Raw genomic sequence first — 24802 nt, forward strand, 5'->3', positions numbered from 1 at the left:
AGGCTAATTTGGGATGACACTTTACACACTTGCATTAAGCATGATTTTCTATGAACATGGATTAAATAAGGGAATTGTACACACTGGTCTAGCAAAATGATTATATTTCTTTATAATAAACAATAGTTTCAAACTTAGCCCTTAAAGGGTTCTAGTGCAAACTACTGTATTATTTAAAATAAATATGTCAATATGCTATAATAATATTCATACTTTTTTATAATTACTTAATCTTTTGTTACAATTATCCTTTTTTGCAGTTATTATCCTGCGTACATCTATTAATTTCTTGAACAGATATACATTCTAGTTTAAACCTATTTATTTTATCTTTATTGCATCAAAAACCTAAGGCTTATTGAAACTCTCTCGAGTCCGTTTCCTGGGCAGAACCAGTACTTGTTATCTTTGGGGGAGATCTTAAGAATGCTCTCACAGTGGGGATCAAACCCATGACCTCCCAGTCGCTCTGCAGCCATTCATTCTTCAATACAAATATACATTCTGCAAAATGCATAAGCACACTAAACACAAGTCTGTTGTACCAGTCAGTTTTAAGAGTATAGCATTGTCTCAAATCAACCCCCTAGCCCCTACCAGTGATGTAAAATAAGGGCCAGGTAGTTCCTGAGGGGCCAGCCAGGGTGCTGCTCAAGGGTGCAGGGGTCAGCAAAGGCAAACAGCACCTGAGAACGTAAGCAAAGGCATTAGTGAGCAGTATTTTTCTCAGTCAAATTTGGGGCCGGATGTGGCTCTATTCCCAATCTCAATAAGAATATATGTGTCGCGTTCTGAGAAAACTGGGCATATTGCTTGTGCGTAAAGTGTCGTCCCAGATTAATCAGGGACGACACTTTACGCTTTTTTATAGTATTTTTCGTTTAAAGGAAGTCTCTTCTTCACGAAAATCCAGTTAAGGCGTAAAGTGTCATCCCTGATTAGCCTGTGCAGACTGCACAGGCTAATCTGGGACTACATTTTAACCACATGCATTATGCCCATTTTTCTCAGAACGCGACTCCCAAATTTCCCAAATGACTGCTTAGAATTCCACATTGAAAGGAAAACATTTTTTTTAATTGCAACATTTTATTTTTCATTTTCCTATCCAGCTTATAAATTTTACCTTAGTAAATTTTATACTTAAAACACTTAAATTCTCAATTTAAAGTATTTGCTTGCAAAAAAACAACAACACTACTTTACCAATTTAAGTAAAAAAAACACGCAATTTTCACAATGGAAAGGGCCTTGGCACCATTTACAAAATAAAAAAAAAAAGATTGACCCTCAAATGTCAGCACTTCATGTAGTAAAAATAAATTTGCACTTAAGTTTTCTGTTTAAATTTAAAATGAAGAAGTTTTTTGCTTTTTTAATCAAAATATATGCAAGTTACAAGTTTTCTTTTATATTATTAAAGAATATCGCTAAAAATCAGATTTATTTGTGGTAACAAAGAAGAACGTAAGAAAACTCTTCAGAACCATTTAGCTTCTGATATCGAGAAGAGGAAAATATGTGGTAGAGCTCCCCCTTTAATAGGCGGCAATACATAATAAATAGATGTTGAATAATGTAGTTCTCACACTGTATGCTTTTGCATGTATGTTTTTGAGTTTATCTTATTCATGGCCTAATTTACAATCATGTCTACTTTACATGTTTCTTTCATAAAACATCAGTATTATTAGTAAAATACAAATTTGACATTTCTAACATGCACATAAACCCTTTCACGCTCAGAAGTAAATTGACAATGGCTGTATGCAACCAGCATACAACCAGAACAGTCTGCTAGTAACTGGCAATCTGTTCAGTGTTTATGCTGTTTGCTGCTCATTAGTATCTTAGGGATGGAATTGAACGCTTTAAAACGTGAATCTAATAAGAAAGGTCTTTAAATAAAGTAATTGTCTAAGGGATTACAAATGGGCCAAAATTCGTACCTGAGCAAAAAAGGGTTATCATTTTGAAAGTGACGTCTAACCTTGTGCCCTTTTTGCATATGTCTCTCAGTAGAGGCAAGTGTATCAACTGACAGGGTATCAGCTTCTTCAACAATGATGAAGAATGCTACACCTTCCTTACCCCTGGACTGGAACTCCCTGTATCTCTCCAATATCTGGTCAGCCTAGGAAAAGTATTGAGAAATTTGAAATAAAGCAGCTGTATCTCATTTCTAAATATTCACCAGATACAAGATTTTAGCATAAAAACACCGGATATGTATTTTTTTAATGAATTTGAAATAATGTGCATGGGTTTCACTAAATGTTAAAATTTGATGTTTGTTAGAAAGTTCTTACAAATAATGAAACAATTTATGAAAAACATGCACTTTCTCTTGAGTGAATGGTTGTTTTCCTACAGGGCAAATTACTTCTTTATTATGATATAAGCCTGCCCAAATCAATTATTAATAATTTCAATTCCACTCAAAGAAAAACATATGTACAGTGGTCTCTTGACAACTAAAACCGGTGTTGATTCTGAGCAGAAAACAAAAAGGCATACTGCATCACTGCTGCTCAACAACATGCTAAGAAACGGACAATACAATTAAGCCTTGCTCTTGGAAAATGGGGTTTAATGCATGTGCATAAAGAGTCGTCCAAGGTTAGCCTGTGCAGTCTGCACAGGTTAATCAGGGACAACACTTTTCACCTTAACTGGATTTTTAATACGAACAGACTTCCTTCAAGAGACTGCACAGGCTTATCTGGGGTGAAACTTTACCCACATTTCTTAAGAGACTTCCTTCAAGAGACTGCACAGGCTTATCTGGGGTGAAACTTTACCCACATTTCTTAAGAGACTTCCTTCAAGAGACTGCACAGGCTTATCTGGGGTAAAACTTTACCCACATTTCTTAAGAGACTTCCTTCAAGAGACTGCACAGGCTTATCTGGGGTGAAACTTTACCCACATTTCTTAAGAGACTTCCTTCAAGAGACTTCACGGGCTTATATGGGGTGAAACTTTACCCACATTTCTTAAGAGACTTCCTTCAAGAGACTGCACAGGCTTATATGGGGTGAAACTTTACCCACATATCTTAAGAGACTTCCTTCAAGAGACTGCACAGGCTTATCTGGGGTGAAACTTTACCCACATTTCTTAAGAGACTTCCTTCAAGAGACTGCACAGGCTTATATGGGGTGAAACTTTACCCACATTTCTTAAGAGACTTCCTTCAAGAGACTGCACAGGCTTATCTGGGGTGAAACTTTACCCACATTTCTTAAGAGACTTCCTTCAAGAGACTGCACAGGCTTATCTGGGGTGAAACTTTACCCACATTTCTTAAGAGACTTCCTTCAAGAGACTGCACAGGCTTATCTGGGGTGAAACTTTACCCACATTTCTTAAGAGACTTCCTTCAAGAGACTGCACAGGCTTATCTGGGGTGAAACTTTACCCACATTTCTTAAGAGACTTCCTTCAAGAGACTGCACAGGCTTATATGGGGTGAAACTTTACCAACATTTCTTAAGAGACTTCCTTCAAGAGACTGCACAGGCTTATCTGGGGTAAAACTTTACCCACATTTCTTAAGAGACTTCCTTCAAGAGACTGCACAGGCTTATCTGGGGTGAAACTTTACCCACATTTCTTAAGAGACTTCCTTCAAGAGACTGCACAGGCTTATATGAGGTGAAACTTTACCCACATTTCTTAAGCCCTTCCTTCAAGAGACTGCACAGGCTTATCTGGGGTGAAACTTTACCCACATTTCTTAAGAGACTTCCTTCAAGAGACTGCACGGGCTTATATGGGGTGAAACTTTACCCACATTTCTTAAGAGACTTCCTTCAAGAGACTGCACAGGCTTATATGGGGTGAAACTTTACCCACATTTCTTAAGAGACTTCCTTCAAGAGACTGCACAGGCTTATCTGGGGTGAAACTTTACCCACATTTCTTAAGAGACTTCCTTCAAGAGACTGCACAGGCTTATATGGGGTGAAACTTTACCCACATTTCTTAAGCCCTTCCTTCAAGAGACTGCACAGGCTTATCTGGGGTGAAACTTTACCCATATTTCTTAAGCCCTTCCTTCAAGAGACTGCACAGGCTTATCTGGGGTGAAACTTTACCCACATTTCTTAAGAGACTTCCTTCAAGAGACTGCACAGGCTTATCTGGGGTGAAACTTTACCCACATTTCTTAAGCCCCGTTTTCCCAGAGGAGATTCATCTGTTTGAATTTTTTAATGTTTTTACCAGTTTATAACAGAAGTAATTTAACCTACTGACACTTTTGCACCATAAGCTTTCCCAATAAAGTTGACGATGGATGTCATATGATGAATCTTACCCAATCTAAACCAATTACTAGTACCAGAAGCGCTTACACCAGTAACTGACAACTATGCTGCTGGTAGGGGAGAACGGCTGTGGAAATAATTGAATGACAAAACACCATACAAGTTGTGTTTCATGTCCAGGGAGTGAACATACAAACCCTAGATAAAGAGTACCAAGATAGCTCACCTGGGGCCAGTTGTTCTAACAGTTTAACTATTGTTTAAGGTTGGAGGCTTATTTCTTTTTCATTACAAACATAAAAGCTTAATCATGCATATCTAGTTAATAGTTTAAGCTGCATTTGGATGGTGATCAATTCAGCAAGGAGCATCAAGTGTGTGTGTATTAGAGAAATAACAATTGGTCTTTTTTAATAACAAGAGGGCGAATTTCATGGTGAAAATAAGCAAACAATTGAGTGTTCATTCGGTTCCACAATTTCCCCATAAGGATAACTTATTGACCCTGGTGTTGATGCTTTTTAAAAGACTGAAACTCAAACAATTTTCAAACTCAAGATATTATTATAAAAAATGCAAGTCATGACAAATGGAAAAAAAATGTGATGTATGGTATTTACAAAGTTTCACTTTAGACATATCGAAGCAACTTCCTGGTGGCTTTTTTTTCAACCGATCAAAACTATTTTCAAACTCATCCCGGATAACATTAAAACAAAATTTTCTGATCAACTTTAATTATGATTTAGACAAAAAAGTGGCTACAAAAGGGTTAACAACGTTTCACTATAGCCATACATTGAAAAATGCCCATCCCTGTTGGCCATGTTCAGGATTTTTGGGTAAAAAAAGTATAGAGTGTTAACAAGCATTTCTTTAATTTGACCAAGTACCCTAAATCTTGACCTCAAATGACTCATTTTCAAACTGCCGAGATATCAATCGGACAAATGTTTTTACCAAGTTTCGTGAAGATTGGAAAATAAATTACCTCTATTGTATGAACAAGGTAAATGCTGTCGACGGACAACAAACAGCGATTGATAGGAAAAGGGTGATCACAAAAGCTCACAATGATCATGAAGTGATCAGGTGAGCTAAGAACTGGGCCACAGTATGTACAAGTCTCACCTGTTCTGGTGTGAAAACCTGCAGCAGTGTTTGTGGGGGGCGGACCAGGGTGAAGTCTTGAGCAGGACACACACAGGGGAAGGCAAACCAATAGTAGAAATGGTACTTCTTGATGTCCTGCCAGGATAACAAAGACACATTCTTGACAAGGACAAACATGTGTCTGATTACCTAAGCCACAGGGGAAGGCAAGCCAGTAGTAGAAATGGTACTTCTTGATGTCCTGCCAGGATAACAAAGACATATTCTTGACAAGGACAAACATGTGTCTGATTACCTAAGCCACAATGGAAGGCAAACCAGTAGTAGAAATGGTACTTCTTGATGTCCTGCCAGGATAACAAAGACACATTCTTGACAAGGACAAACATGTGTCTGATTACCTTGGCATGATACTCTGAATATGAGTCACATCATGAGAAAATGGGTTTTATGCCATATGCAGCCAACATAGCTCCAGACCAGCCTGCGCATTTGCGCAGTCTGATCATGAGCTACTATGACCGCTATTGAGACCACGAAACCTTACTTGACTTTATTAGGGACAGGGTAGCTTCTTGCCAGACAATGCGCATGCATATGTTATAAGACCCATTTTCGCATGTGTCTCATATGCCATATGAATGATGAATGATTGCATTTGTCTTAACAAACTCAAAAATACTCCAGCTCAGCATGTCTGTCCACTTAAAAAAGGAATTGATGACCTTTAAAAAAGCCACTTTGCTCTAAAAACAAATTTTCTATAAATGTATGCATCCAAAACTCTTTATTAATATACGAATTGAGAAAAAAAACATTTTGTTACAAGTAAAAACTATTTTTCTATATATGATTATGTCTAAAACTCAATCGTCTTCACAAACTGCAGCCTACAACTTTGGCATAAAACTCAATTAATTTATACAACACCCTATGATATTTACTAAGGCATCATTCAAGAGATGAAAACAAACGAACAGTGCTGAAACCACACAAGTCATTGTATTGAAAGTTTCACAGTCCATATTTTGTTACAAACAAACTCAAAATAATAAATTTTAAACCGAACCAATGTCATCCATCAGTGTTTGTGTCTCTACAAGCATACAGATTTTATTACAAGCTAATATAAGTTCAAATTTTCTACTTACTGCAAATGTTAGTAGCAGAAGCCTGGAGAGTTGTGTTGTGTTCTCTAGTGCAGCTCCAGATGTGATTGCTTTCCACACCTGCATACAAATGAGTTGTGTTCTAAGAAAACTGGGCATAATGCATGTGCATAAAGTGTCGTCCCAGATTAGCCTGTGCAATTTGCACAGGCTAATCAGGGATGACACTTTCCGCTTTTATGACATTTTTCAATAAAATGAAGTCTCTTCTTAGCAAAAAGCCAATTTAGACAGAAAGTGTCATCCCTGATTAGCCTGTGCAGACTGCACAGGCTAATCTGGGACAACTCTTTAGGCACATGCATTATGCCCAGTTTTCTCAGAACGCGACTCAAATGTACAGTGAATTATGAGAGCCGCGATCTCGGACAGCAGGGCTAAATGCATGTGCTTAAAATTGCTAATCTGGAAAAAACTTTACCCACATTCATTGAGCGGGTGGCACGATTTACCCGAATACACCCAAATACGCTCAAAATACCCATATAATATACCCAAATACTAATTATTTTGACACATGACATGTCTGTCCATATTTTTGGACTTTTTTAATCAAGTAAGGCAATATTGAGAAAAACATAATATCTTAACCCAAACCCTTTCTTAATAAAAAATATGGACAAACATGCCATGATGAGTCTAAATTATAATTATTTGGGTATTTTGAGTGTATTTGGGTGTATTTGGGTAAATCGTGCTGCCGCATTCAGACCCATTTTCTCAAAGCAAGGCTCATTAGGAATATATTCCTTTGGCCATTCCAGGGATTGATAAATCAAAACGAAAATAAATTAACCCTTTACCACTTATATACGTATTTTTACGCATTCATAGTCTTTAAGAGTTACTCGCAGGCTGTTCTGGTTTTATGCTGTTTGCACATAGCCATTTTGCATTGCCTCTGAGTGAGGGTTAACTACCATGTTATGGGCCATTTTTAGTTGACAGTTTTCATCAAGCTTTTGTAAAATTTTGTCAAAGGATATGTCACTTCTCCCTACATAGGCTAAGATGGCCCAATATATAGATGATTAAGAGAGGCAAAAGTGGTGTCAACATTGGTTTTACGTATATGGCATCTATCTTGCAATCAGAAATTTGTGTGTAATCTTTCAAAGTTATGTTTAACTGATACTTAGCAAAGTTACCAATTACTGGTTCTACCAAGGTAATAGAGTTGGAGGTGGCTCAATTACTGGTTCTACCATGGCAAAAAGCTTGAAGGTGTCTCAATTACTGGTTCTACATTTACCATGGCAAAAAGCTTGAAGGTGTCTCAATTAATGGTTATACCAAGGAAGCAGGCTTGAAGGTGTAATAAATACTGGTTCTACCATGGCAAAAAACTTGAAGGTGTCTCAAATACTTTTTCTAGCAAGGCAATAGACTTGAAGGTGTCTCAAATATTGGTTCTACCATTGTAATAGATTTGAAGGTGTCTCAAATACTGGTTCTACCAAGGTTATAGACTTGAATAGACTTGAAGGTGTCCTAAATACTGGTTCCACCAAGGCAATAAACTTTCAGGTGTCTCCAATACTGGTTCTACCATTCTGCAAGCAACGGTTAAGGGTTTGAAAGCTCAATTAGCCACAAGGTTCGACTCAAGCTCAAAGGGTGTTTTTTTGTCAAAAGGTCACTTTAGCCCGGGCTGTCATATTATCCCTGTTACATATTTTCAATGTAGCATGTATTATATGTACAAATTATACTTAATAGTAAATAGTAGTTAAATTTATTTTTTTCTGTTTTTAATAGAACCAGTTAACCCTACAATTTTGTTAATGTATTACAAACTTCAAATAAAATATGCATTATAATCATGAGATCAAATAAAATAAGGGTATTGTGGGAATCAAAAAGTGCAAGGTGGGACCTTAGAGAGGAATGGTGCTACGCCCTTAGGCAGTGCTGGAGCACTTAAATTATCATGACATGATTGACAGCTTGTTTGTTTCATGGGGAAAAAGCACTTCTGAACATTATGAGTCACCGGTAAACTTGAGCCTTGAATACTTTTTGAATATAGTCAGACTAGTACATGTAGTTGTACTTTTCTGTGGACTTTAAATGAAATATCTTCCTGTTTGATGAGATGTGTGAAAACTATAATTCAAAAGTACGTCATTGTGCAATCACAGATATTCACAAAGTTCAACATTTATAGTCTTATTACACAAGAGGGCCAGAGGCCCACTGTCGCTCACCTGAGACTTCAGGGAACTGAACTGCTCTGGGCAACTTTTGAGATGTTTCTGAAGCCATTTTCAATCTTGGCCAAAATATCAAATCGACAGTTAGAACAATGTTCTTACAAAGTTTCATGAAGATTGGACAATAATTGTGACTTCTAGAGTGTTAGCAAGGTTTTACTATAGCCATATAAGTTAAAATGCCCAGCCGTCTGGTGGCCATGTTTTTCAACCATTCGCAACCATTTTCGAACTCATCCAAGACATTACTGGGACAAATCCTCTGACCAAGTTTCATGAAGATCGGACATAAATGTGGCCTCTTATGGGTGAACATGGCAAATGTTGAGAATGCACAACAGACAGCGCACGGCAGACAAAAGATGATCACATAAGCTCACATGAGCACGATCGGCATGTTGTTCTTAGGTGAGCTATAAACAACAAGCTGGGCAGACATCAGTACATACATATATAGATTTTTCTTGCTAAAAGGCATTCTGCCCAACATAGAAACCTGAAGAATAAAACAATTTCTGATTTGGCAATAAACAATATAATATTTTCAAGGCAAACATTTAAAATAATAGATTTTTAAAGGAATTTGTTTATTTGGATTAGAGCTGGAAACCATTTTTTTCATGATAGAAAACTTAAACATAATCTAATCATATAAGTACAATTTCGGATGGTCATTAGCCACATACATGTGTATTCTATACATCAGCAAATTTATGTTCTTGCCGCATTTTGGCTTCTTCATAGAGTTTAATAACAAAAGTTTAAGATGAATTATTCTTTACAACGTTATATGTTTGCTTAATTGGCAAATGACCAATGGGGAATCAAGAGAGTTCACAGTTATTTTTCTTTAATTTGAGCTATAAACCTAGTTTTAGTTCCCATGTGACCCTGTTTTGAACTCGGCCGCAACATCATTGGGATAGAAATTCTGAATAAGGTTCATGACAACTGGTAATAAATGCAGCTTCTAGATGACACACCATGCACAAGAAATGACGGACAAAATGTGATAATAAAAGCCCACCATGAGCGCAATATACTCATGAACGTGCTCAGGTGAGCTAAACATGAATAAATTTACCAACCTGAGCACAAATGTAGGTCCCCGTGGCATAGTGGATATGGTGCCCCCTAGCTACCGGGCTCCATCCCCACTTTGAGAGCGTTCTTTAGATCTTCCCAAAAGACACCAAGTTCTACCCAGGAAATAGACTAGAGATCATTTCAATAAGCCTTAGGCTTTCAATGCAATCAAGCTTAAATAAATAGGTTTAAACTAACCTGAGCTCCCTCCTGGTCCAGCAGCTGTTTCTTGTCTGTGTTCTTGAAGTCCTCAAGGGTGTTCTTGTTGTACAGATGGCCCTCCGCACGGAAATACTGGCTGGGAGTCTTACTGGACCTACAAGCACATACATGCAGCGCTCAGTTTTCCATCAGCCAAATTAACCAATGACTCCAAACTGACCCATCTGGTTAAATGAAATCTACTTTGCTACAACTTTTACAACAATTAAATACCCAATCAAGAAGAATTTTGTTGTTTCCAGGAAAATTTGGATGACACAAATTTTGAACCAGGTTATAACTCTTGAGTTTGCATTGGAAATAAATCCAGGCAAATACAGGTATAGGCCATTATAGAGAGAGGATATTAACTAAGAATTTGAAAAAGGAAAAACTTTGTGAAGCTAACAAGCAGATGAGCACATGGCTTGCCAAATGCTTCATGATAATTGTCAAAACAAGAGGTCAGAAGTTCAAAGGTAACACACCTGAGACCTGAAGAAACTGAACTGTTTTGATCAGTTTTTATTTAAATGTTTAGATGTGTTTAGAATTCAGTCTGGATATCTTTTTTATGAGCATGTTTCGTGATGATTAAGACAAAAAATGTGACTTCTAAGGTGTTAAGAAGGTTTCTATATAGCTATACGTGCATTAGGATGACTACCCCTCCTCCAGGTGGCAATGTGTATCAACAGACAGGAACCAATTTGAAACTCTACCAAGATATAATTGAGACAAATGTTCTTACTCTGACTAAGATTCCTGAAGATTGGGCTATCAATGTGATCTCTTGTGTTTTCAAAAGGTTTCACTATAGAGATACATAGAAAACTGCCCCGCCTCTGGCGGCAATGTTTGTCAATTTACTATAACCATTTTTTTTTTAATCCGCCGAGATATAATTGGGTCAAATTTTCTGTACATGAGATTTGGTTGATAAATGTTCACAATTTAAATGTTGACACTACAGACGGTGAACAACAGACATAACGACTTATTCTCTAAGTATTTAAATTTAGAAGATAATTTTTTATGTTAAGAACACTTTTAAAAAGTAACCCATTGATGCTGGTTTTGCAATACCAAGTCTTTGTTTATAATATAGATGGTTTGTTTGGTGGCATGTGTCAGTGGCTTTTATGCCACAGAAATAATTTGAAATTTCTTACATATCAAATGATGAATGTTCTAAGCTCATTCTGCAAGGCATTCCACTGGCATCCCCTGAGAAAAGAAATTACAGTACCAATAGATTGTTATTACATAAATCATGACTCACAGACTCAGTTATATAAATAGAGATAACAAAACAATAGACAAGCTACCAGTAAAATAAAAATGGTTACAAATTAAATTCAAAGTATTTTAAAGCACAAAAAAATGAGTATACATCTTTTCATAAAATCAATATTTTGCTTCAAAGTACAGGCATTTATTAACCCAATCAAAAGCAATTCCATAATTTTTTGCTGCAAAAAAATAAAATAAACACAGTCAATATTCAAAACTTCAAAACAAGTAATAACTTCCATACACAGTGTTTTTTTTGTTCAAATGTGGGTCCTGTAGTGGAACCCATTCCCAATGGAATTAAGTATTTATTTTTCCCAAATGGGACCTAAACAAGAGATGTGTTTGTCAGAAACAAAATGCCCCCTATTGGGCCGCTTTGAAATAAAATTTTAATATATAATTTGGCAGGTTTAGAAATTATCGGACGGACGGATGGACGGACAGACTGATGAACAGTTCAACTGCTTTATACCACCCTACCAGGGGCAATAAAAATCTGAATTGAAGGTTTCCAAAAAATAATCTTTTGTTTTATAAGTCTCAACATGTCATTCATCTAAATAAGTTGAACCTTAGTAAATATAATATTGAAATCACTTTAAGTATCAATTATAAGGTATTTGTAAGCAGAAAGTCAACAACATTAATTTCCCGATTTATGTCGTTATATTTAAGACGCGATATTTCCCAATCCAAAGCGACCTGGACTCATTCCCGAAATGGTGGAAAAAAACACCGTGTCAAAGCAATATTAATCAAAACAATACCATTATAATATGATGCATTTATGGGCCTGGCAGAATCGTCTAAACCATAAACATTGACTTTGTTGTGACACAGCTGATGCCAGAAGCCTCCATCCAGAAAACTGCTGAAAGGTGCAAACTGAAGAGGCATGGTTCGGTTGTCAGCCATCGTACTCCTCTGAAGAAAATTAATTCTGTTGATAAAAATAGTCATTTTTAAAGTGTCATTTATTACTAGTTAAGTTGCATGATAAAGGCATTTTAAATTAACTTTTCAATTAAATTTTTTATCTTTTCTTCTCACCCCAGCATTTGCGTCCAAGCCAGGGTAAAGCACACTATATAGGCAGGTTTAAGTTCAGTAAGCAAGTTTTTCAGGAATAGCTTGAGGGAAACCATTCAAACTAATAACATTTAATGATATCACAAAATATATCTTCAACAAATAGACTAGCCCATTATATTGAAAAGTTATACAATATGGATTACATTAACAAACTTAAATATACAAACACTTGACTATAAAATACCTGTATATTTGTACAGAGCATAATTTGAATCCTTTCAATATTTTTTAGAGTTGCTCTTCTAGCATATTTCTCGAAGTAATCAAATTATCAATTATCACGCAATTATTCTTAAAATATTGATAAAATAATTATGGTTATGGCAGTCTGCACTTAATGAACAGTCTTAATAATTGTATATTTTTCATTCCTTGAATACTGATTAAGTATATGTCACATACAATTTTTTAAAAAGGGCTGCTAAAAACATGTAAATATTGAATAGAGTAATAGCCATCTGCTCTTACTCATAACTTTCTCTATCAATAATTTTTTTTTATGGTTTGATTCCTTTATTTCTATGAATCCCTTAATCTCATAGTATAGGTCCTCCTCATAGTATCACGCCTTTAACAAAAAACCTTCAAGAAGTGCTGGAAAGTGAATGCTTTTTCAATTTTTAGAAGTTGACATTTATTTGATGGTAATCCAGGACTCAGTATTACGACGATGATTCTTGTGATTTCTGGTGTTCGTTGGAAAGAAGGTCATGTTTATACCAGGGTGATGCTATGATTTTTAATAAGTAACACACAATTATGTTAGTTTGTTTATGGACTAATAGTAGCTCTGTCAAATGTTTTATATGCGCGCTTATTTTTGAATAAAATGTAAAAATATTTTAAGAACAACATGAGCAAGAGTTTCGTGTTTCCATTAAGTTACTTTTAAAAAAACAAGCACATGCAAATAGTAGTAAATGTTAGCAACCCATCAGAAGGGCCGATACTACGAGAAAATTGTACATCAAGCAGATTACTACCGGGAAGCTAAGTCAAGCCAGTATTTTGTCAAAACATTGCCGATTTAAATGCAGTTTTCGTTGTTATGTCCAAGAATACACATTTAACCATACATGCCAGAATTTTTCAGGTCCAAATCAGGACTTTCTATAAAAAATTGTCGGAACATTTACCAAAAAGCGGGACACCTAAAACGATCAATCATTCCACCTTTTCTATAAACTCAACAGTCAGTATATTACTTACAAAAACTCTAAATTTCTTCCCAATCTTGACGATAAATATGTGTTCAGAATTTAGTGAACACAGACGTTCTCTATTTTCCGTAAGTAAACACACTCCATTAATTAAAAAGAGGGGTATCCCCGTATGCCTTGATTTGACATCCAATTGGTACAGGGATATCCCCTTGAATATATGTAAATCGCGTGACACGATGTGAGTGCATCCAGCACTGTTCTTATTCAACCACTCGTAAATTGACTCTAAATTAAGATTGATGCAATATGTACAAACTATTTTCTGAAAATCAGTCGAAAACGAAAGGTAATTTGTGAGAAACATCAATGTATATTGGTCATCATTCAATTTGTTTGATGTACAAAATCGGTGTTTTGATAGGATTTATAACCTTAGGTTGTATAATACACAGGATAAAAGTATCGTTGGACTTGATTGGGCCATGAAATACAAACGCAAGTGGCGTTAATTTCTGTACGATACATCTTTCGATAGCAATTAGTGACCCCTATCATAAAAACACCATGGTGTGAATGCTGATTAAAATCAATAAGTTGCCGATAAATTGCTGATAAGGTGTCAAAAACAACACTGGTGCACTCGAGTACGGTAGTAGAAGTGGGTTGTTAATTGGGGGCAATAAAGGGATTAGCGATGATAAGTTTTAGCCAGAAAGAGCTCGAAGAGAGAATTTTATTGGGAACTTATAGACCTTATATTGTTTTTAACGAATGTCGGGACAAATCGTCTCATATCGGGACGCTGGGACAAAGGGCCAAAAAGCGGGACTGTCCCGCCGAGATCCGGACGTCTGGCATGTATGATTTAACTATAGATTGACATATAAAACATGTGTATTTTTGTATTTGTTCACTTCCAAAATTTGTATGTATTCATGAGAGCTAATACTACATGTAGGATAGACATGCCAGTTAATTTCACCAGAGGGCAACAAAGAAAAATATCTTGTACTTTGTTTTCTAATCAAATCAAATCAAATCAAAATTTATTTATTGTCGATGTGAGAATAACATGTATATAACATCAGCTATGTATAGCTTTTGACCGACCTATAAACAAACAGTAGCAAATTTCAACACATCATAAATACATGGCATACACAGTCTGTTAATTTGAATAACTTTGTTTGTAATTTCAATCAAAATCAGAAAGTAAACATTCATCAAATCTCTCATGTTCATATTGAAGCAGTTGATGAAAATGTTGATTCTTTGAGCACTTTACTGCAAGTTGTAACTCACTTTCAGTTTGCAATTTTAATCACTTTCATTTTAGCTAACAAATTTTAACAATCAATACAAACCAGTGAAACACACACCGTTTACAGGTATAAACAATATAGTATCTTTTCTTGAAATCGAAACTAGTTATCATTTAATGGAAGCATTTATTATTGTTTTCGTAAAACAAATCTAGTGTTTTTTGGCATATGACATATTGAGCGATTTCCGGTTCGAAATATTAGGGTACGAATTTATCGTTACTTGATTAATTGTTGAAGTCAATTTATTAATCGACTATATTTTGGAATGACAATGTATCACCGTATTAAGTTAAGTAAACGGACGCATGCGTGTGTATTTTATCAAATACTTTACAAGAAATTAACATAATGGCATTTTTTGGTATAATAAAAAAAAAAATTATCACACAGGAAAATCAAAATGACCATATACGAACGTTGATTGTTATTGTTTACATTTAGGTTTTTCCGCGCATGCGCATTGACTGGAGGGCAAAAACACTGGTTACAGTAACGTAAAGCATGTATAAAGGGCTTTTGTTTAGTCAATAATTCGATAACAAATGCGAAATAAAAATGAATATCTTTAAAAAATATTGTGCAAATATATTATATTTAGTACCAATAAATGTATATTCATATGCATATCGATCCCTCTTCATAAAAAAACGAAGTAGTTATAAGCATCAGAGTAAACGTGGTCCAATTTACTAAATACTGACAATCCCACAAATCAAAACAATGAACTAGCAGTATTGTTTTATGATATTGCAAAACATAATAAAACACTTATTATTTATATTATAATTTTAAGTGGTATGGATAGTGGTTTTTTCATCAGCGATCGACCTTGTAAGAGGTGCATTTAATCAATTATCAAACAAAGCCAAAAACGGAATACATTACAATTTTACATGTTGTGGTTATATTCTTTTCCAATGAATAAATTTTCGTTTCGTTAACATTGAATGCCAATATTAATAAATTTGACGCGGAAAAAAACTTGAATATTATGCAAATTGAATTGTCTTTGCATGTATATTGAAATCTCTTTACTATTGACACGGAGTACGTGCTAGTGATAATTATATATTGATTCAATTCTAGTATTCTATTATAAACACATCAATATATTTTATTTCTTTAACGCAAGTAATGTCTTTTTCACCATATTGTGATTGCTTCTTTTCATGATGGTATTTTGTACATGCACTGCATAACGTACAATCTTTACACGTACTAGCGAAGTTTACATTTGCCGGATCCTTTAATTGCGTAGCAGTAATACTGCACAATATATTATAGTTATTGAACACTCTATTATTATGATTCAATTAGCTGCCTAATATAATGCACAAGTTCCTGTTAATCCATTTCCGACAGATTTCGTCATTTTGTAATGTTAAAATATTTTATTGAAGCAACAGTTTTTCTTTTTTTGATTTAAAATTTGGCTTAATGATTTCTCAAAATGCCAAGAGATGTCATGAAGGTATCATAAATTGTGTTTTATGACCAGACAATCGTCTGCAACATGTGGTTTATGGCGTGGACCCAATGTGCCTTGGTTTATGACACCCTGTTGTCTTTGTCTGGACGGTCTCCGATCATAACGAGATAATCGATTTGAGATGAACAAAGGTGCAATTTAACACATATTGCTGCAACACAGAGTGTCAAAATTGGTGTAACAATTAAATAAATCAATTACATTAATCGAGAAAATTTATTTAATGTGTAACAAGGTAAGTTTTTTTTAGACATAAAAAGGTTACTACAGTTACTACATTCATATGTTGCTTACATAAAATCTATCTATTTGTTGTTTGTCTTCATCCTCATTTGTTTTCGTTCATTAAATCTATTTTATTCTGAAAGAATTACAATTTCTAAAAAAAAATAAACTTCAAATGGTCGCGAAGAAGTACAAGTAGAGAAATTTTGTGGTTACCATATACCGTGCTCTGAAATGGTTTTCCATTCCCTAGTTCGTTTGAAGTAAAAACAAATAATTACAATATAATCCAAAAATAAATTTCCTTGCATGCTAATGTCTTTTCAGACATAATAAAGTTTATTATTTTTGATATTATGCATGATTATCAACAAAAACGTTGATTTTGTCAAGGCAGTACTATGTGATAGAGATTGAGATAAACCTTCTTTATATGCGCTTTTTGCCCTCCAGTAGAAACTCGGGTAATTTCGCAGGTGCGCGTGACGTCACTCGTCAACGTTCGTATAACAACTTCCGGTGACAACAAGTCGACACCGAACACAGGCATTTTATTTCTAAATCAATCCTCTATTTGCGATGACAGCATGACAAATGGTAAATTAAACACTTTCTGGCTTAACAAGCAATTGTTGGTCTCTTTACAACATCATTCTTTTGGGATATCTCAATGAATCGAAATTTTCTTTTAATCTACAGAAAGGCTTTTTAGACATGGAGCGTGCCTCTTTACCATATAAATATGTTCCATTATGAGTCGTTGTCCATTAATTAAGAGATTAAAGAGATAACGGTCTGTGTTAATTGATTGTTATTCGGACTATATATTAAGCAAATAAAGCAGTGGTGTAGGCGTCAGCGAAATTTGTTTATGTCAGTGTCAGTTCATGAAATTAGATACAGTTACTAGCCTCAGGGTACCAATTCTTGAACCGAACCGATTCTCAAACAATTTTTATAAATTATTAAATTAAATTTTGGTGGAATTGTTCAATTTGAAATCGGGTCCCATTCTAAGTAAGTCCAATATGAATACATTCTTATGGCAAACTTCCCACTTGACAGCCTTTTCTTCGTAAACGCGACTGCTGACAAAGATTCATTGAACCAAGTAAAATTTTAATATTTGACCAGATAAATGAGTGGTTAATTCAGTAAGATCATTATAAGTCATCAAAATATTTTGTTTTATAACATTCTAACAATATGAGCGATGTTTTTTTATTCCCCTGTAAGGCTTTTTACTACCTTTGACTTTGTTTACAACTGTCAAAATAAGCGATGACACCCTTGACCTTGCCCTGTTTTCTATTTTTTTTTTGATGGATTAGGTTGCAAACAACTAAGTTGTTTTATGGTCAATTTGTACTAAAGCCAACTGGTAACTTGGTAACATTCTGCTTTCAACCACATTTATGAAGAATCATTTTATTCATAAATATAATTCATCTATTTAGATTTTCTTTTTATTTCTTTTCGACTAATGACACAAAGAAAATCAAATAAATACTCAGTGCTTTACTAGCAGCAGTTAGAGAAGTCAAAAAAGGAAAATGTTTGTCCAAAGTCAAGATGTATCTTTCGATTAAATGAACAAAATATATAAGTAAGGATTATCCACGTCAGTTGCTATGTAAATAAATTTATTTTACCAGTGTATGTGTGTGTTGCAAATGTCTGATGGCTTGCTTTAGTGAACGTTCGATAATTGGTTCCAAACGGGTTGCAAAATGTAAACAGAACCAACTTCATTTGACCAACGTCGAGTTATTCGAGTTATTAACGCTTGTTTTCTTGACATTTTATAGTTTCAAAAAGAGTAGTCTTTTACCTGAAATATCAGCTTAAATTAATTTTAAAAACATGAAACAGTTTGACAAATTAAATAAAATCGACAAAAAATCGTTGGAGAATTGGTACCCTGAGGCTAGCGTTCTTAATTAGTAAAATATTATTTAATTGCAATTATATCCTGTTTTGTTATATAAAATACCTTATTGAAATTATTGTGTAATGGAAATGTAATCAACATTTAGTTATGAAGGAGATATCACCAGCACTGATCAACAATCGATGGACAATCGACATCTACAGATGTATCATTTATATGTATAGATATATATTTATATTTAGCTGCTTAGTTTGACTTAAAGATGTTCAATCTGAACATTTACAGTTTTGTTTTGAAAATAAACATATACTTAAAGGGATCTTTTCACGTTTTTGATAAATTGGCATAATTTAAAAAAGCTGTTTCAGATTCGCAAATTTTCGTTTTAGTTATGATATTTGTGAGGAAACAGTAATACTGAACATTTACCATGGTCAAATATAGCCATTATATGCATCTTTTGACAATTTAAAAACCTGAAAATTATAAAGCGTTGCAATGCGAAACGATTGAATAATTGGAGAGTTCTGTTGTTGTCGTTTAATTTTGTAAAACTAAGAAGATTGCTTATATAAAGTATAAAATACGCCTCTCTTACATACTTGGCAGGATGGCCGAGCGGTCTAATTGGTTTTACTCCAGGACTCCGGGGTCAGTGGTTCAAGCCCTGCTGCAGGCTACTTTTTTTTCCTTTTTAAAAAATTTTATTCTTGATTTTTACTGGAGCTTTTTAGAGCCAATGTTTACTTTTATCAATATAAAGCATTTAATGACAAACTTCAAAACAGGCCAAAATCTGTGAAAAGGCCCTTCTAAAGATCTACATAAAATTTGGTGATACAATATTTGAACTTATCGTAAAGGTAAAAAGTGTTTTAATGCATATTGATAAGATTCAATGCCAAATGTCTTTTTGTTTACATCTGTCTGGTTATGTGATTGTTCTTAATAAATGCTAGAGACTTCAGAGTTTATATGTCTTTAAGTGTTTATCTATGGAATTATTTCTGCAGATAATAGTAAAAGCTGTAAATTACATTTGTAAAATGTGTGATTTGCCAATTTCATTGACTAAATATAGTAGGGTGAATTTGAATGACCAAATAACTCTGAACAAGCTGTTATGTGGACAACTTTATCTTTGAACCTATAAAATGTGACCTTGACATTTGTGACAGGCCACAAGTTTTACACGCTATTTGTAGCCTCATGACTGCCTCTGTGCTAAGTTCTCTCATTGTTTTTATAACCTCTTTCCAAGTAGGCGACCATGAGGACATGGCATTTCATGTGAACTTCAGAGGATTGGTAACATTAAGAGGTCTCAGGTCAAATTTGTCTATAAAACAGCTTGTCCCGGCAGAAATGTTTATGACAGCTTTCTGCAAATGACTATCATAAGGCCACTGAGTGTGGCCTGTATTACGGTCATAATCACAAAGGTAAAAAAATTAATTTGTCCGTAAACTGTTTTGTCCGTGAATCGGTGTGGGCCATCTTCTTCAAAAAAACTCCACAAAATCTCTTACCTTAAATTATGAATGATTTTGCTGTAACTGAAAAAGCAGTTCAGTGATAAAAGTAAATGTTTGTGTTCACACTTTCAGGGGGAAAATTGAGTTTCCTTTTTCATGACTGATCATTTTTTATGGGTGCATATTATTCAATAAATAAATCTATACTGTTGTGTGGTCTGAAAAGTAGACATATAATAGGATTGATTCAGAAGTATTATTATTTAACCATATCTCCTCCTATTTTGCAGCGTACTCATTTGAGGGCGTGCTGATATTCAGCATGCTTGTGATCTGCACATGTGCATACATGAGGAGAGTGCCACGGTTAAAGCAATGGTTTCTGTCTGAAAAGAAAGGCTTTCTTGGTGTATTTTACAAAGGTATATGATATGATTAATCATTTCTACAATTTAATTGTGAGTAATTAATAATTTTGCATTTCATTTATTGTAAGAAATTATAATAAATGATTAAAAGAACATTTAGCATTCCCTGCAATACAAACACAGCAGCAACAGTTTTGGAATTATGTTAGGGTGATTTAATTTTTATATATTTATATTTAAATATTTATAATAGTATAAAGCATACACATGCTTTAAAATGGATGAAAAATGCAAAATGTTTTTTTTCCTGATTCATGTTAGAAATACATACATTTATTTTTTAATCAAGATTGTTAATATTTAATTGGTAAATTTCCCTATCTTGTGTAGTTTTTGTTAGCTGCTTTTCAATGATATAATATTTTTGAAAAAAAAGTAATAAATTGTAGATGTTTAATTGAGTTTTTTTCTTCATTTCAGCATCTGTGATTGGGACAAGGTTGCACATACCTGTTGCTTTGTCATTGACTTTCATGGCCATATATGTGATGTTTCTGAAATAGTATACTTGCATTAATTGTATTATATGGTTTTTTTAAAGTATTTTGCTACAACTTATAGACATAGAAATTGAAACAAATGTACAATTAAATAATATTCATATGCACTTTATAAAGCAACCATGATCACATTGTTTTAGCATGTTTGGATATTTTTCGCATATTGTTGAAATGAATACATTATGTATGCATTACCCTGGGGTTTAAACCTTTGCTGTATAAAAGTATTTTTTTAGCCAATTAGTTGTAAAAGGTTGTGTTTTGGTTTTGTTATTTTGCTAAAGTATTTCTTTTATGTCTTTGATACATTTTCGACTTTTGAAGAACTGTTGGTTCTCTTGTACATGAAGAAATGTTTTTTTGTCCCCTACCGGTTTCACCGGAGGGGACTTATGATTTGCGCTCTGTGTGTCCGTCTGTCAGTCAGTCTGTCACACTTTTCTGGATCCTCATATAACTTTAATAGTTCTTCATATTTTTTCATGAAACTTGAAATATGGACAGATGGCAATATGGAGATTCGCACATCATTTTATTTTGTTCCTACGTCAAGAATTCTGGTTGCTATGGCAACAAATAGACTAGAATTACTGCTGAAAATGGTTCTGCGATAACTTTAAAAGTTCTTCATATTTTTTCATGAAATTTGAAACATGAATAGATGGCAATATGGACATTATGCATGTTATTTAATTTTCTTCCTATGTCAAAAATTCTGGTTGTTATGGCAACAAATAACCAAAAATAATTCTGACAATGGTGAAGCCGGTAGGGGACATATATTGCTTGGCAATAGTCTTTTTAATTTATTAATTTAACTGATCTTAAGGCATAAAAACAGTTTTGACGTTTGTGTTCATTTTATAATAAATAATGTGAATTGTCACTAAATAACATTTTTAGCGAGGCTGTTTTCGGAGAAAACCCGAGCTATTGTCATAGCCAGCTCGTCCGCCGTCCGCCATAGGCGTCGTGCTAAAACCTTAACATTGGCTCTAAAATCAAAGTGCTTCCACCTACAACTTTGAAACTTCATATGTAGATGCACCTTGATGAGTTCTACACGCCACACCCATTTTTGGGTCACTAGGTCAAAGGTCAAGGTCACTGTGACCTCTAATATCAAACTTTAACATAGGCTCTAAAATCAAAGTGCTTCCACCTACAACTTTGAAACTTCATATGTAGTTGCACCTTGATGAGTTCTACATGCCACACCCATTTTTGGGTCACTAGGTCAAAGGTCAAGGTCACTGTGACCTCTAATATAAAACTTTAACAAAAACCTTAACATTGCCTCTTAAATCAAAGTGCTTCCACCTACAACTTTGAAACTTCATGTGTAGATGCACCTTGATGAGTTCTACACGCCACACCCATTTTGGGTCACTAGGTCAAAGGTCAAGGTCACTGTGACCTCTAAAAAAAAAAAATTCTGACAAGCTTTCGCAGCCGAGCGTGACACCCGTTATGCGATGCTCTTGTTTTGTTAATCAGTTGCTTTTAACAGCTGTGTAATTCTTTTTTAGTATTGGTGGCCATCTGGCCATGTCTTTTTTTTCATACAATTACTGTATTTCTGTTTTTTCATAATCTGCCTCACACTTCTGACAATACAATAGTATACCACAAATATCATCTTGCATAAAAATTGTTTCCATGAGTTTTGCATTTTCTTTGGGCAGACAGACAGACAGAAAGACAATCGGGCGGATGGACGGACAAGCAGACAGACAGACCGACTAGTTTATTAACGTTTCATTTTGTGTACATAACAAGACAGTAAAGCAGTACACAATCTTTATATATGGGTACAAAACCACTCTAAAAGATTTAGGAAAGACGTGTTAAACATTTAAAAAGAGTTCAAAGATTATAGGCATCATAAAACTTTCACATCTGTTAGAAATATAAACGAAGATCCTTATGGAAATTAAAATGATGAATTTTCTTTTTAAACAATTTATAAAAATATATTAACACACATATACACTAGGAGACAATGCAATGTGTACATTATTAAATATTAGATAGTTATGAATTACAAAGTAATTAATATTTGATACGCAATTGACACATCTATGCGTCGCTTCATTAAAATGTCATGACATGCTCTGGGAATGGGTTTAATGAGGCATTCATCTCACAGCAAGAAGTTCATTCATTTCTTGGGTTTAGTGCGTTGATTTACCAAAAGAGCACCTTTTGTAAAAGTGGCTTTTATATTTGCGTATAGCGGAAACATTAAAGGCACGCTGTTTACTTTCGACAGACGCCTCAGATAAAACAATATTGTTCATTTTCCGGTACACCTTCAAAACGTCCTGTTTCTATATGAACAGGTGCAACACCACCGCGGAATTTTGCCAAGGCACTTCGTTGTGTTCGACTTATTGTTGTACACTTTACGTACGGCTCTACAGAGACCTCTGTCTTAAAATGCCTCTAGTTTCGAAGTGTCAATACCTTCATTTGCGCGTATTTGACCATGTTCTCTATGAACGATGTCTTCCCATTTACACTTAAAATCGTTCAGCTGTCATAGAAACTATGAATTATTGAATTTTGTTGATCTTTGCTGTATATAAGACCATGGCCAAGAGCGGCATTTTGCAGTTTTGTATTGACTGATGTAATTATTGCTTTGTATCAGTTGTTTCGTCGTGCGCCCTGTCTAGTTAAGTAGTCAAAGGCATGTTTTATTAAGTTATGTGGAAGATATCAGGATCCCCATTTGTCACTCAATCATTTTTTGAAAATGGTTCGATTGGTTTCTCCTCTTGAAATGTGTGTGCAATGGGAAAAATCTTTGGTCAGAACATTAGCCCAATGACTCGATTTAGTTCAAAATTAGCGTAAACAATGTTTTGTTTAATCATCATTAATAACATTTGTCCCAATCGTAGCTCGGATGAGGTCTCATTTGGGTCATGTGGGATCAAAACTGGGCCAATAAAAAGCTTTCGAACACTCTTAAGGTATTATTGGTTATCGCAATTGTCTTTAAATTTGCTCTGTACATTTGTTCTAATGATTTTTTTGACGAGTGAGACATTGGTTAAGTCTAGAGAAATAGTAAACAATCTCACATGAGCTTATAAATAATAAAGCAGAAATTATAACCCAAAATGACATAAATGCTTAAGTAATATCTACAGCATGCATTAAATACTACAAAATTTCGTAATTGAAAAATAGACGACACCTTTCTTGGTCTTAACCAAGTGTTAAGAATGCCACTGTTTACAGTTTTCTTAACTGTTTGGATTGTCCTAAAATATCTACCCGAGTGGCACGCGTTATTCTAAAAAGGTCTGATAGTAAGTCGCACGAGTTGTGCAATTTATGATAACAGTTGAAGTTTAAGGACATTGCCATTGCATATTGACGTCGAAATGAAATCATGGTAAGGTTCATTTAACAGAGATAAAACGGGTATTTTTGGGCCTATCCTATCCACTTTTCTTCCGATGACGCATATTTGTTACCTTAATATGTCTTGCTATTCGGGTTGCAGTTAGACTCGTCTTTTCTTAAGCGTACACACTCCTTGTGGTAATAATTATTGTTATTATTGTAAATTATGTTCACTTATTAGACAATTAAATCCTATTATGCTGATTGACATACTAATGACGCATATTTTTGCGAAAAATTTACACTTATCGCGTGGTAAATATGAATAATGTTTACACAACTGTTTTTATCGCAGTATCTATACGTGTATCACATACTGATTTTACCTAAAAAAAAGACACTTATCGAAACAGTTTTCATATTGACAGAAGATTACAAACTTTTCACTCGGGTCGTTCAAAATGTTAACATGGACGAAACCGTGATTGGTAGATGCTTTATTGTGGAA

At 34.6% G+C, this 24802-nt stretch overlaps 2 protein-coding genes across 3 annotated transcripts in view; one reads left to right on the top strand and one right to left on the bottom strand.

The window, feature by feature from the left end:
- LOC127880786 (ubiquitin-like modifier-activating enzyme ATG7) overlaps positions 1 to 15136 on the bottom strand; it is a 31880-nt gene extending 16744 nt beyond the window's left edge. Inside the window, exons 1-8 of one of the 2 annotated variants that reach the window (XM_052428202.1) lie at positions 14969 to 15136; positions 12117 to 12273; positions 11226 to 11280; positions 10051 to 10168; positions 6536 to 6613; positions 5403 to 5519; positions 1991 to 2134; positions 598 to 686 (exon numbers count right to left, since the gene is read on the bottom strand). In XM_052428202.1, coding sequence (XP_052284162.1) covers positions 598 to 686; positions 1991 to 2134; positions 5403 to 5519; positions 6536 to 6613; positions 10051 to 10168; positions 11226 to 11280; positions 12117 to 12264 — 749 coding nt within the window. In that variant the 5' untranslated portion in view covers positions 12265 to 12273; positions 14969 to 15136. Of the gene's footprint in view, positions 1 to 597; positions 687 to 1990; positions 2135 to 5402; positions 5520 to 6535; positions 6614 to 10050; positions 10169 to 11225; positions 11281 to 12116; positions 12274 to 12625; positions 12730 to 14968 lie in introns of those variants that run through there. The other variant, XM_052428192.1, reaches the window with a different exon arrangement.
- A 2018-nt stretch (positions 15137 to 17154) lies between these two features.
- Positions 17155 to 21131, top strand: LOC127874200 (protein kish-B-like). The gene is made up of 3 exons (XM_052418452.1): positions 17155 to 17240; positions 20300 to 20431; positions 20858 to 21131. Exons 1-3 carry the CDS (start codon positions 17231 to 17233, stop codon positions 20938 to 20940), a joined length of 225 nt encoding a protein of 74 aa, XP_052274412.1. The 5' UTR covers positions 17155 to 17230; the 3' UTR covers positions 20941 to 21131.
- Positions 21132 to 24802: the final 3671 nt, after the last annotated feature.

Source organism: Dreissena polymorpha, chromosome 1, assembly GCF_020536995.1.
Source record: "Dreissena polymorpha isolate Duluth1 chromosome 1, UMN_Dpol_1.0, whole genome shotgun sequence".
NCBI lineage: Eukaryota > Metazoa > Mollusca > Bivalvia > Myida > Dreissenidae > Dreissena > Dreissena polymorpha.